This window comes from Lithobates pipiens, unplaced genomic scaffold, assembly GCF_037356315.1.
Source record: "Lithobates pipiens isolate NorthernLeopardFrog02 unplaced genomic scaffold, aLitPip1_a1.2 Scaffold_13, whole genome shotgun sequence".
NCBI classification, from domain to species: domain Eukaryota; kingdom Metazoa; phylum Chordata; class Amphibia; order Anura; family Ranidae; genus Lithobates; species Lithobates pipiens.
This window is the reverse complement of record NW_027507718.1, coordinates 29,616,083-29,630,889: the sequence shown is the minus strand read 5'-3', so window position 1 is coordinate 29,630,889 and position 14,807 is coordinate 29,616,083. Positions and strand designations below refer to the sequence as shown.

Sequence of the window (14,807 nt, the reverse complement as noted above, 5' to 3'; positions counted from 1 at the left end):
AAATGGAAAGTACATGAACAGAAGAAATCCAAATCAATATTTGGTGTGACCATTTTCCTTAAAAAACAGCATCAATTCTGCTTGATACACTTGCACACAGTTTTTGAAGGAACTCGGCAGGCAGATTGTTCCAAACATCTTGGAGAACCAACTACAGTTCTTCTATGGATGTAGGCTGCCTTAAATCTTTCTCGTCATGTAATCCTGGACAGTCTTAATGATGTTGAGATCAGGGCTCTGTGGGGGCCAAACAATCACTTTCAGGACTCCTTTTTTACACTGAAGATAGTACTTAATGACATTAGCTGTATGTCTGGGGTCACTGTCTTGCTGCAGAATAAATTTGGAGCCAATCCCACGCCTCCCTGATGGTATGGCAAGATGGATACATTTCTGCCTGTACGTCTCAGCATTGGGGACATCATTGATCCTGACCAAATCTCCAGCTCCATTTACAGAAATGCAGCACCAAACTTGCAGGGAACCTGCAACATGCTTCACCATTGCCTGCAGACACTCATTGTACAGCCAAATATTGCAAATTTTGACACCTCAGTCCAGAGCACCTGCTTCGATTTTTCTTTACCCCAGGTTTTCATGCATAGGATGTGGAGACAAGGCAATACAACTCAAATATGTATGAAAACATGGCTGAATGGTACTGCGAACACAGGAGTTTTCTGGTTTGCACTGATATTCACAAATTTAGTGTGAGCACATATTGGATGATTTGCATTTTTTTAGTGGAAAAGATCATATTGCTCTATCAAGTTTTTTTTCTTGTTTTCTTATAGATTTATTTTCACAAGAATTGGAGGCTTAGAAGAACCTGAAGCAGGGAGGATAATTGATATATGACTTGAAGAATTTTTGCACCTGATAAGAGTATATGGAGATGTAGAAGTGAAGTAAATATTACTGGGTGAAGTTTGGCAAAAAAAACACTGATATATGTGAACACAATGAATTATTGATTATTAAAAGCAAGTTTGAATACGCTATACTATATTGGCCTTTTCGGGTTTGTTTCAGTTAAATGCTGTGGAGATGGCCGCAATGGAAACAAGCTTTTGGAATCCAGCTTTATTTGACCCGCACTCACTAGGGGTCAAGAAATAGTAGTGGGAATCCCTTGAATCCAATTTATGAGGAAGATATACCCATTTTGTTTTCAAAGCGGACCTCCACCCTCAGGTGGAAGTTCCGCTTATCGGAACCCTCCCCCCCCTCCAGCGCCACAATTGGCATATTACTTCACTGGTCCCAGTCTTTCAGGGGGGAGGGGGGTGCAGATACCTGTATAATCCAGGTATCTGCACACGCTTCCGAGAATAGCTAGCCGCAGATGCCCCGCCCCCAGTTGTGTTCTGGAAAACACACCCAGGACACAACAGGGACCAGTGAAGACGCGCAGGATGACTCGCGCATGCGCAGTAGGGAACCGGGCAGTGAAGCCGCAACGCTTCATTTCCCGATTCCCTGACAGAGGATGGCAGCGGGGGCAGCCAAGAGACATCTGCTGCCGACATAGCTGGACCCTGGAACAGGTAAGTGTCCATTCATTAAAAGTCAGCAGCTGCAGTATTTGTAGCTGCTGACTTTTAATATTTTTTCAGGTGACACTCATCTTTAAGTGCAGGTTTAGGAGACACATGATGATATATGCCTGAGGGCGTTTTTCCAGCTGCTGTGGGGAGAGACTATTTACTATCCGCTGATTAATATTGACACTGAACAGGACAAACATGCCTTACCATTCAAGGTCGCTGGTCCTTTTATGGGTCAAGGCTTTGCCTGTCAGTGTCTGGAAACGACAGGAATGGACTACAGTCCTGGACCTGTATAGCACCCTACTGCTAACCAAACTCACTGCATTCATTGCCAAGGCAAGCTCTCAAGCAGGATCCAGTGCCCAATGCAATGTTACAGGCCATAAATTTATGGTCTGGATAAGGTCTCCAAGGTATCACCGAGGTTACATCTATCTGGATGCACAGCTTCTATTGGTCTAGTAGAAGGCAGAAAAGAGTTGAAGAGTCCAAAATAATATAAAAGGGAAAAGAAAGAAAACTAGTTAAGCATAGAAAACTTCTCCATATGGGAAAAAAAAAGGTCCACCACATAAGGAGATTGTCAAAAAATACTGGGGACTTAAAGTGGGTTGAGGTTTTAGAAGTACAGATCCTCCAAAAGTCCTGAACGTGTGAAACACCAATTAAAAACTAGAGTACAGAGGAAAATAACATTTATACAAAGGCCTGTAACTAAACCCAACACAGTATTCAAATGATGTAAAGGCAAAACCATGCATTTAGCATACCTGAGAGCCAGCTGCTGCATTGTTAATGAGGTTATTGTTGGGATTTGCAATCCAAAATGTGGACGCTGCCCTGAAAAAGGCACAAAACCATGAAAACCGCCAAATTAGAATACATTTTTTTTATTTTTTAAATCAATAGCCCCTTTCCAGATATCTTCCACTGACAGAGTACCATTTACCTGTAAAATCCTTTTCTTGCAGTGCATCACTGTACAGAGAGCACTTATAGTAATTACTATCTGGGTTTTACGCCACCTATAGGTGAATGGACACTGGCACACCCAAAAGACTGGCAGTCCCCCCTCTATATAACCCCTCCCATACAAGTATCTCAGTTTTGTAGCAAACAATTCCCAAAAGAGGGGAGAGACCTCTGTATCCTGTGATGTACGCCAAGAAAATGATTTTATAGGGTAAACTGTAGAAAAAAAATCCTATTTTCTTTATCATACATCAGGGAACACAGAGCAGCTGTAGTAATTACTATCTGGGATGTCCAAAAGCAATGCCCCTGAGGGGAAGGAGACACCATCATAGAAACTGCCAAAGAAGGACTTACTCTATTTGTAATACTGCCTTTGGCCTCAGTGTATCTTCTACGTGATTGACATTGACCTGGTAAAAACTCTGTAGATGTATAAACAAAAGATAAAATGGTCTTGTACACCTGGGCCACTGATACCCGATGATGGATGGCTCAATATACTCCCACACCTGGTAGAGAATCTCTCCCCAGAATTTTTTTATTTTTTTTTGCCATTTAAACCATAGCCATAATTTTTAAACTGGCAAATCCACTGTTAAATATTCGACCTGGATGCCGCCTGCCCTTCCTGGGCTCTTCTGGCAGCACAAACCAGGATTCTTGACTTGTGCCGACAACTCAAAGTAGACCCTGAGCGTCTGAACTACCTCTAGAGTAGGTAGCGATCCTTCTCCTGCCAACTGTGGATTAGGAGAAAAATGAAAGGAAAGACACTGTCCTGAGTTAAGTGAAAACTAGAAACCACTTAAGGCAATAAAAATGGATGAGGATGCAACATCACCTTATGATGCGAGACCAAGAATAGCTCCTTGCATAAAAGAGCCGCCAACCCCGGCACTTCACTTTGTGAAGTGATCGTAACCAAAGAAGCCACATTCTGAGATAAAAGGACCAACAGAATTCCCCGATTGGTTCAAAAAGCGGCCTCTGCAAGGACAGTCAAGATCAATTCAAGTCCCAAGGACACAAGAATGGCTAGACAGACAAGACTGTCCAAGTTACATGCTGTATGAAACAAGGAGTGAGAAATAATGGGCCCCTGGAAAAAAAGATGGATAGGGACGAACTCTGATATTTAATGGTATTTAAGGCCAAACTCCTTTCCTTTACCGATTGGAGAAAGAAAAAGAAAATCTCACGCCCAAATATTTCTGCGGATGGCACTTCCTGGCTTCACCCCGGGCCAAAAAATATTTTTAAAGTCCTGTAATTGAAGTTCCCCAAAGCTGGCTTCCAGGGTCTCAACAGTGCTGAGATACAGGACTCAAGACCATCGGGTCCCGCTGGACTGGGAGTGTCCATGGAGCAACACCCACAAGACTCGCTATGTCTGTGTACCAAGCTCCCATGGGCTAATTCAGCTAACACTAATATCAGTGTTACCACCTCGCGGATTCTTCACAAAAGATGTGGCAGAATCCAAAACGGGGGAAAAAAAAAAAAATCCTCAAATAAGGGAGAACCAGACCTTAAGGTGTTAACAGTACATGTACCCCTATTGGCAATGGGACTCTTGTCCCAGACACACCTGTCCCAAACTGTTGTAGAACTTGGAATCTAGTAGATTCCCCTGCAGAGTTCCCCTTGCCACTATCATATACCTTGAATATGTACTGGCGATAGAGATGGCCCTTGTACTGTCCCAGACAGAATGTAGTACACCTCCCTGAGTCGCGTGACCTCTGGTGCTGCCCTGGTGGTTGATTTATATATGCCTGTAGAGGCATTTCCAGATTGAACATACAAACAGTTTGTCCTATAATCCAGAGCACGGCATACTGGCAAAAATTCCAAGCTATTGGACAGTATTCTCTTCTGTGGAGACCAGGCCCACTGAACTATAGCCAGCCTCAAGTCAACTTAGAAAGGCTGGCATCAGTGGTTATTTTCCAAATTCCTGAAAAGGAAGAATATCCAGCACCAATTTTTGCTCTGCAACACCTTGGAAACAGAGTCTTCCGGCAATGCAATGCCTGGATCTTCAAGTTCCAGAGAATGAACCTCTACCAAGACCTTGAGTAGGGCTCTATGTAGAGAATATGCTTTGACCTAAACACAAGGAATCCCTGAAATTGACTACTTCCTGAGAAAAGATTGAGGTAAAGATGATTGTGGTGTCTTCAGCAAGTCCCACACTGGGGCTAGAAGCTTAGTGAACCCTCCGGAGCTGTGGCTAACCCAAAGAGAAGATTCACAAAAAAAAGGCTTTCCACTGCAAATACAGAAATCTGGAAACAAACCGCCACATGAAGATGTGCGTTTGCAGATTATACACCCAGAAATCTACCTCTTGCAGAGAGTTCATAGTTGAACAGTCTAGTCTATCTGAAACAGAAGGATGTTCAGCGGCTTGAGATCTTAAGTTAGGCCTCATGTCCCCATTTGGCTTTGGAACTGCCACCATTTAATTGTCTCACAGTAATGAGTCCATAACTTCTGCTCCAAGAGCAAATGCAAGACAAAAGACTGATGACCATGACAGACACAGACAGTCCCTAGCGGTGCATTTAACCTACCAGGTTCTGCCGGCTAAAGATGGAACAATCCACCTCAGAGACTGCCCTAAAATTTTCTGGCCTGAGATGCTCTCAAAAACACAACAGCCTCAGATGCCTCCCTAACCCAGGTGGGGAAAGGTTACATCTGGCATGTATTTTTGACAAAAATTTTTGAATAAATGCAGATGTCCAGAACTTCTCCCTGTTGTAATTGTTAGATGCATTGCCAGCAGCTGGGCTTCTAAACTGGAGGAGAGGTTTTCTAGAGGTTTGACCTACCTGGAGCGGCGATATCCCCTTCTCTATCATGATCAAGGTGATGCGGCCACAGTCTGACAAAAAATGAATGCGACAGGAAACTGCAATGCCAAACACCACAGTGGCTCAGATGCACCCGACACCACTGTCCATCCGGAGATGTGGACACCGCTAGATCCCTGAACCTGAGAGCGGTGCCCCTGCTTCCCCCAGGTGCCTCTTTCCTGGAACCATTTAATGGTATAACATTTAAATAACGCAACAACTACATCATCCAACCTAATATACAGCCCTGCAAGGATGAAAGCCTAAAACAACGTTTGTTTACCTCTATGCAACCCCTTAGGTATGCAAACATGCAGGTATACAAGTATTCTTGTCATTCATGCATTTATGTATGCAGTACAAGGTCAATAAGCTCACAAGCATGTACCCCCAGGCAAACAAGCACCTAGGCAAAAAAGCTCATATGCATGTAGTCCTATGCAAATAAAGCAATCATGTATAACCATGTATATTAATGCAAACATGAATAACCATGCATTTTTGTGCAACCATGCATCCTTGTGTAACCATGATCACGTATCTTTATGCAAGCACATATAACCATGTATATTTATGCAAATATGTAAAAACATGCATCTTCAGCAACCATGCATTTCAGCTAGTTTGCAAGCAAGCACCTTCTTAAAGCGGAGGGCCGGTTATAAAAAAAAAAAAAAAAAAAGTCAGCAGCTGCAAACACTGCAGCTGCTGACTTAACACACTCACCTGTCCAGGGCGCTCGCGATGTCGGCCGCCCGAGGCCGACCCGTCCCTCGGCTCTCGGGTCCCGGCGCCGCCATCCCTTGTAAGGGAAACAGGCAGCGGAGCCTTACGGCTTCACTGCCCGTTTCCTACTGCGCATGCGCGAGTCCCGCAGCTACTGCGCATGCGCGAGTCCCGCAGCGCTTTCTGAATGGGACGCGCTGTGTTCTGGAACACACAGTTCCCAGAACACAGCGCGACTCATTACCCAGAAGACGCCGCGACGAAGAGAGAAGACAGAAGATCTCCGCGGAGGAGGAAGAGGAAGATTAGGATAAAGTGCCTAGCAACAGGCATTTCTGGTAAGTAAAAAAAAAAAAATGTTTTCATTTTTTTTTTTTTTGATTTTTTGTAATTTTTAACATTTTTTTGTTTTTCAGGGTGGCCCTCCCCTTTAACTGCAGTTGGCCCCATTACTAGTCTTGCAGGATTTAGCCAAGCACATATGCACTATACTGGAGATACAACTCCTTAAAATACACCCATGTTCATGTTTTTCCAAACGTGTATATGCAAAACATGCATTTAAGCAACAAGTTTGCAAGCATATATACTATGCTGCACCTACCTACAGAGCAGCAACAACACTTTAAAGTGAACCGCTAACCATCCAGGGGTGTATCGACTTGCAGTTGTACAGTCCCCCCAGATAAGCAGTAAATATGCAGCATGTAATCATGCCTTGTCCGTCACAAAGTTCTCCCATAGCAAGTACTCACATTTTGTTAGTATCCATGGGCTGCTGCTATGTCTCCAGAGGCCTACAGAACCTGTCGCCAAATGGCATGGCCGCCCTTCCTGCCTACATAAGAATAGGCCATACTGAGCGAGCCCACGCCCTCTAGTGGCTGGAGGAGAAACAGCAGCCCACATGAGTAAGAAGTACATAGCATGATTAAACAGCACACTGCTCTCAGTGGCCACCGGGAGAAAGGTCAGAACTTTTAATAAAAAAATAAAAATAAAAAAAAGAGACTGCAAACAAATGCAGACTTGCCATTCCTGCTGCAGGACTCTGGACATAACAGGAGTCCAATCTTCACCCATTGTGGCAAGCTTGGTCATAAAAAGACTTTCAGAGACTGAGTCCCCCCTTAATCTGGGGTCCACGCCCCTGAACCTGTATAGCACCCTGCAGGAAAGCACCATGGTCAGAACACACACTGCACAGGGTTCCATTACACAGGGTCCATCTCTGCAAGGCTGCATTACAGGCAAACCTTGAGGAATTTTCTTTCTATCCAATGAGGCTTGGATACCATCTGGCTGACAGATTTTTCAAATGGATCTGATTAAAGTCCATGATTCTTAATAGAACCCTCCAGACCTCCAAGTATGCTCCAAAAGCACATCAGTGACCACCACCTTGCAGACACTGAGGTAAAAAAAAAAAAAAAAAAAAAAAAAACGGAGGTACTTCCTGTATGGGAGGAGTTATATAGAGTGGTGACCTCCTGTCTTTTGGGTGTGCCAGTGTCCATTCATCTATAGGTGGCGTATAACCCAGATAGTAATTACTATAGCTGCTCTGTGTCCCGTAATTTACACTAAAGAAAAAGGTTAGCATACTGCTCATTTATTTAATTTCTATAACTGTATACACATTATATTTATCAGAAATGTTTATTGTTGACATCTTCTCTGCATTTTCCCAGGGTAATAGAGCATATTAGCCACCAGTCTTCTCTCGACTTGCAGGCTCTTTTATTATCTAACCACTTACAGGACTGGGGCCACCTGTAACAGATAGTTCCCCCCCCAAACTATTTAGATCCATCTCACATTTTTATTGCTTCATTGCCAAATACTTACATGCAGTCAGTGGCTGGATTGGGAATGTAGCTCCCATATACTTTATCCCTCATGGCTGTACACACAGTGCTATTTCGGTCTGTTGGTAATAAAGTGCCTGGCTTAGTAACCAGTCCGAGGTTGTGAAACAGTGTGTTCCTTTGTTCTATGCCATCTTCCAGGAAGAAACAATGGCCCAGTGTGTCATAGCCAATTGTGTCTTTTATCTGCAGAAATTAGACATTATATCAGACCACTATTTAATTAAGAGCCTAAGCAATGAAAACAAAAAAATAAATAAATAAATAAATATATATATATATATATATATGAAAAATACAATTACGCCAACAACACACAATGGGACATCAGATTACCAATGTTCTAACGTGTATATGCGGAAACCACAGATAAACGCAATTTGAAACAGATGAAAAAAAGAAGGTTCTATTGTTTTTACATTGTATATATCATAACCGTATGGCCCACTAAGCTGGTTTGAATTACTGAATATACTGCCCTGCTTCTAGAAATGAATATACCTGCTTCACTGCCAAACAGTTTAGCTATAAGATCGTATATGTTCCAACAAATGTCAACACCGTTAAATGATTACCTGGCAAGAAAATCAAATTTTCAAGTTTAAGAACAAGCACAATTTCATAGCAATGCGTCACCATTTTTCATGTTACCACATGATCAACCCGTAATTGCATCTACATTTTCAAATAACAAACTTTAGTGCATTAACAGTTAACTCCTGATGCCCATACTTTCTTAAGTCACCATGGCTTATGCCCCATGCACAGTAGGCATTTGTCAACTGCATCTAAGCACACAAGCGCTGGGCCTTCATTTAATTGGCCAGAATATTAAATTATTCTGGCCACTTAAATAAATGAATGCTCAAGCGATAAAGGCTTTTCACTTAAGCAAGTTTACACTTTAAGCACCTGTAAACGCTTGTGTGCATGGACAAACAGAGGGTCGTACACAGGTAGAAAAAAAAAGTCATACGCCCTTAAAAGCAGTTTTTCGATGCCTAGTGTGCATGCGGCCTTAAAGACTAACCCCCCCCCCCCCCCACAAATGAGCTACAGGAAAAATAAGCAGGAAAGGAGCAGTCTGCTCAGTTGATTCTTTTAGAAATGAGTCCAGTGCCCAGTGGCTGTGAACCCATATACGGCATATAACAATGGTGAATATAAGCTATGCAAGTTATTGTGCAGGTAAACTGTGTGCTGTGCCCAGGCAGAAAAAGTGCATTTTGGACCAATAGTGTCAGTGGTTAAAAAAATATATATTTTTTATTGTAGAACACAATGAAATGCGGGATATTTGTTGTCACTCCTTGCTGCTGTGAATGTAAAGAATACATATTCTAAAGCAGACTTGAGGAGAGAAGACAACTGGACCACAAATCTCAATATAACCTTTCTCTTAGAAAAATAAATGCCAAAAAAGTTATCCGCCTCCAAATGAAATGTGTGATTAAAAAGTTGCAAAGCATATTAGCAGATGCACCTATACCTTCACTACAGCTGATATATCTTACATACCAACAAGCCATTGGTTGCATGGACTGTGACACATCTGGAAAAGCTATGATGAATGGACAGGCCTTCCACATAAGTGTTGGAACCATCAACATCTCCACAAAGGTGAAAGTGGACAGGGTAGCTTCCCATGATTTGCTGGCCCATGTTTTTCAGTTCAACGTTGGATAAATGCACAGAAGTAAAGTTTTGTACAATCTAATAAATAAAGCATATGGTAAACATTTGTGAAATTTCCAGTAGAATCCAGTTTCAATACAACTCATTACATTCTTAAAACTTTCCTTATACAATCTAAAAATTAGCCTAAACCTTCCGACCTGTGGGACCAGAACATTATTTTGTTGCACACATGTCTAAGGTTTTAAACTGGTTTGAAACATGATGAAAGTCAGGAGCAGACTTCTCATCCTCCATGCACGCTATTCACAAATTGTTAAGAAAATCAACCAAAGCAATCCTGATGTGCAGAGAGCAGTAAATTGAAGCACCAAGATGTTAGTTTGCTGAAAAATTACACTGAAAATTGGGGACTGGTTCAAAGCTTACAGTACATTGATCAGTGCTCCTTTAAATATGCCTAAGAAAGATATATTCTTGGTTTTAAATAAAAAATTTAGACCACTTTCACACTGAAGGCAGTTTTCAGCCACGCGGGCAGTTTTAACCCCTTCTTTAACTGCTGGCGGGGGTTAAAAGCACAGCTAAAATGCGTTGCGCTTTACAACCAATGCTGCCGTGGCTATAGTGTGAAAGTAGTCTTACTAAAATTTAAAGGATATCTTAACAGCTTGGAAACACTTTCTGGCTTATAAAGCTGGGTTCACACTGGTACGTGTCGACTGTTGTATGACTGTCATCCTACTTTGCACTGCAACATCGGTCCTACTTCCATCCGACTTGAATGAACATAAGATTTTGCTCCGACTTTGAGATAGTCTGACTTGTCCTTTGACCAATCAAAATAATCCCAGAGTGACATAAAATTCCTTTTACTGCTGCTGTAATCACCATGTCAGATGTCACAAGTCGGATGGTTAGGACAAGGATCCTACTTTGATCCGACTTCAGTGATATTCAATGGGTTGAAATAGGACCAGAGTTGTACCAAAGTAGTGCAGGGAGCATTTTCAAAGTCGGACCGACTTGTATTGGACCAGTTAAGACGGCTCTCATAGGGAAACCATGCTTTTTCACACGTCCTGCGACATGAGCTTCAGATGTCAGAGCGTTTGTCGTACAATTGTGAACCCAGCCTAAGGTAACTGCTAGAATTCTAAATTGTTTGCTTTTGCTGTGAATAATGCAATTTTCAAATTTGTGTTTGGCTAATGTTTTTTTAAATAATTTTGCATATAAAAAATACACCAGCATGCAATATCTGCAAATTTTTTCCGTAATATGTTTTGGAAACCATACTTATTCAGCCAATACATATATCATTACTTTAATTTTCAGATTTCCATAAAATAGCTAATTCTCTCTAATAACTGTATACATTGTAATGAATTGCAATATAAATATATAACCATGGTGCAGGTTATTTCTTGATAACCATTTCACCCCAAAGTTTACAGAAGAGTACAGTACATTACAATGATCTAGCGTATGTAAATAACCTGGGTTCAACTTCCCAGACAATATATTTTCCACACTGAACTGCTCTGCAGATTATTCTTTTCTATTACAAGTTCAGATTCACCACTTAAGTATCTAAGATGTGTTTGGCCTTTGCTTGCTTTTCACGACATCCCACACATTGCTCACTGTGCCTAACATAATACAGCACACAGAATAGAGCACTGTGACCAAATTTTCCACAGGGCTAGGAGGGAGGGAATGTAAATAGCATGAAGGAAAGAGGAGAATCAAATATAAAAAAAAATAAAAATGAAAGTGTCAAACTATACAAACTTTGAAAAAGTCTTCTGCTCTTCCCTGCACAGTACATGCATTTGATTTATTATTAGGAAAACAAAGTTCTACCTAAAGGAACTATATCATACCATAATGGATTACAGGTCTGTGTATATAACTGCAGCAACTCATGCAGTAAAGAAAAAACATTTTACATATTAAAAATGGTTTTATTTTACACCCTTTGTTTGATATATTATGCATAGTGTGCAGAGAGAATATAATTATATATATATATATATATATATATATATATATATATATATATATATATATATATATATATATATATATATATATATATATATATATATATATATATATATATATATAGCTTCTCCAAGGGGGTTATCTAATGTGGGGAGGAGCTGAGAGAGGTGCCAGTGGACCCCAGAAGAGCAGGCTTGGGGCCACTCTGTGCAAAAACAGCTGCACACTGGAGGCAAGTATGATATTTTAAAAAAAATATATATATATATATATATATATATATATATATATATATATATATATATATATATATATATATATATATATATATATATATATATATATATATATATATATATATATATATATATATATATATATAAATAAATAACACACAACCCATAAACCTTTAGTGTCACTTTAATTTAACAAGTTGGAGTTAGAAGCCTAAGTACTCCAGTTTTAGTAAATCTTTTCCATTGATTTTTTTTTTATTACTAAAAGGAGAAGGGTATAAACAAAAAAAGAAGGGTGGGGGGAAAAAAATAGAAAAGAAAAATAGCTAGTTTAGCGTTTGATCTAGGTCAGTGTAAGGTTAGTGTTGGGGTCAAGTTTAGAGTCAAAGTTCATGGTCAAAAGGTCAGGTATTTTTTCTAGGCCACACTATAGGCAAGACAAACATACATACACATATCATCAGGAGCAGGTTAATTTATTTTGGATTTGTGTATTTTTTATTTTTTATTTTTTGGTGGAAGTTTATGGTAAAAGCATTTACCACCAAATGAAACCCTAAAATTTGTCCTTAAAAAAAAAACAGGTATAATTCAGATGGATACACCAACTGGGTAAAATTATCTACAGTTTTACCAACACATTGCAATGTTGTAAAGTTGTAAAACCGTGTTCAGGCATTAAGATTTGTTTTACCTTTGCATGCAGGGGATTGCAGCTCCCATTAACTACAGGCTGTAATAGCTCAGATAACATTCTGTATATACAGTATAAATGGGAGTTTTAGTTTCAATTTAGTGATATATTGTTATTATACAGGTTTTAGAATTGCGGTTTACAAAATAAAGGAGACAGTGCAATCTAAAGCCAAAATTGTCAGGGGGGTATTAAAGCAGTTTTATTATACTGGAAGGAAAACAGCAGCAGCTACAGATTTTTCTTTATGAATTCTGCCCAGACAGAAAATTAACATGTTGCATAAAATATTTTGTAGGGTCTTTTGTACTGGGCAAATGTAAACTTTTCAGTATTATTAACATGAAAACCTTGCTGATAAAACCATCTAAATTTTCCCTAATACAACTGGAAATAAACTTAAAAGTGGGAGTACCCATACTATGACCCAATCAGAATTCATTACATTGTTCAGTGCTTTTATACCAACAGGTTTCAGAAATAAAATGCTGAAAAGAGGGGTATTTAGGCATCAGACAGGTTATCAGCCAAAACGTTATTGTAAAATAAAATACTGAAAGGTTAAAAAAGTCACACATCAATAAGTTTGTGACCTGCTCCTACCTGTTGCTTTCAAGTATATAGTTTGTTTTAAATGCTCAAGGCTGGCCATACAGGCTGAAGGAAAAAAAAATTGCTCCATTCACCCATCAACACAGTCACTGTTGATGGGGGAATAACTCCCGCTGAACTATTGTATTCTGCCAGTGGGAGGTTTTCCCACAGTCAGAATACAATGATTGATGCCAGTTATCGTCAGCAGCAGTAATTATACGAAAAAAAACAAAAAGGAGGAGGAGACAAATGAGCAGACATTCCACTTTTTGGTGGAACTCCGCTTTAACAGTCATTTAGCCATTTCTACCAATCTGCACATGAACAGCCAAGCAAGTACACAATATCAAAGACCATGACAAGATGTTAACAAACCTTAATATGCCCTCCAAAAGTGTCATAGCTGAAAAACTGACACTGGTTATTTCCATAACAAGTCTTCTGCATTTCACCTTGGATTACAATATTCCTCGTAAGGTCTCCCACCTCTGCTCGCATATCCAGCCCATCTGTGATTTCTCCCATATGGAAGAACAAAGGTGTCTCTAAAACAAAAAAGAAAGAAAGACGTTGCAATTCATAAAACAGAAAAATATTGCTGAGAGGGCAGAGTTCATAAAACACCTTGTAGGGCCACAACACAGGCATGCCCAATAATATCTTTGGGAGCATAGATGCTATTCCAGCATTAACCCTTCTCTGTGCATAAAAGCAGCCATTGTTTGTTTTAATAAATTGCTTTTTAAACTATTTTCACGATCAAATTTTTCAAAGAAAGAACTTTTTAAAGATCGACGTTTAGAATTCAAAAGCAAAACTGGAATGGAGGAGGAAAGCTTTGTTCACTAACCAGACCTCTGAAACCTCAATAAATATGGTTTATTCAGGGTCGTCGTCATTCTTTTTAATATAAGAAAGGCAAGACTGTTTATACAAACTCCTCTCTGACATTATTTTGTGCAATTCTGTAAAACAAATATTTCTATTTGTGAATCCCTGGCCAACATTTATCACTGGAAAAAGCAGCATTATAACAGATTTATACAGTAAATGGTTTTAAAATGCTAAGGCATGGAACATTTTTCTTTAACACAAATCTCTGCTAGTTACTACGGATTTTAAACTGGCAACAACACATATTCTTAATGGATTTTCTAAGCACAAAAATAAGCTTTTCTTCAAAAGAAAAACACTTAAGGTCATTCATGCCACAATGCTGGTAGCGCAGAGAAAGTGCTTCCATGTGTTGATGCATGTTGTGGCGTATTCACACCTATAGATTTTCTCCCTTGACCACTTCCCACCTGGCCTATAGCAAAATGACGGCCGGGCAGTGGTTCCGTTATCCTGACTGGACTTCATATGAAGTCTTTCAGTATCGCCCACATTGACTGGTGGTGCTGTGTGTTAGTCTGACACACCGCAACACTGATCTCGGTAAAGAGCCTCTGATGGAGGCTCTTTACCATGTGATCATCTGTGTCCAATCACAGCCGATCACAGTGTAAACAGATAGAGGAATACACGGCTCTATCGCATCTGACAGACGCAACTAGATGGCCACCAGGGATGCCAATCTGTGCCTAATGATGCCAGCCAGTGCCTCCTTATCAGTAATGCCCATCGGTGTCGCCTTATTAGTGCTGCCTTATCAATGCCTA

General features: G+C 40.2%; 1 protein-coding gene across 1 annotated transcript in view; it reads right to left on the bottom strand.

The window, feature by feature from the left end:
• The window catches only part of CEMIP2 (cell migration inducing hyaluronidase 2), a 144,826-nt gene that overhangs the window by 67,808 nt on the left and 62,211 nt on the right, over positions 1-14,807 (bottom strand). Inside the window, 4 exon segments of the mRNA XM_077474952.1 lie at positions 2,321-2,390; positions 7,961-8,166; positions 9,499-9,693; positions 13,522-13,691. Of these exon segments, the coding sequence (XP_077331078.1) occupies positions 2,321-2,390; positions 7,961-8,166; positions 9,499-9,693; positions 13,522-13,691 (641 nt within the window).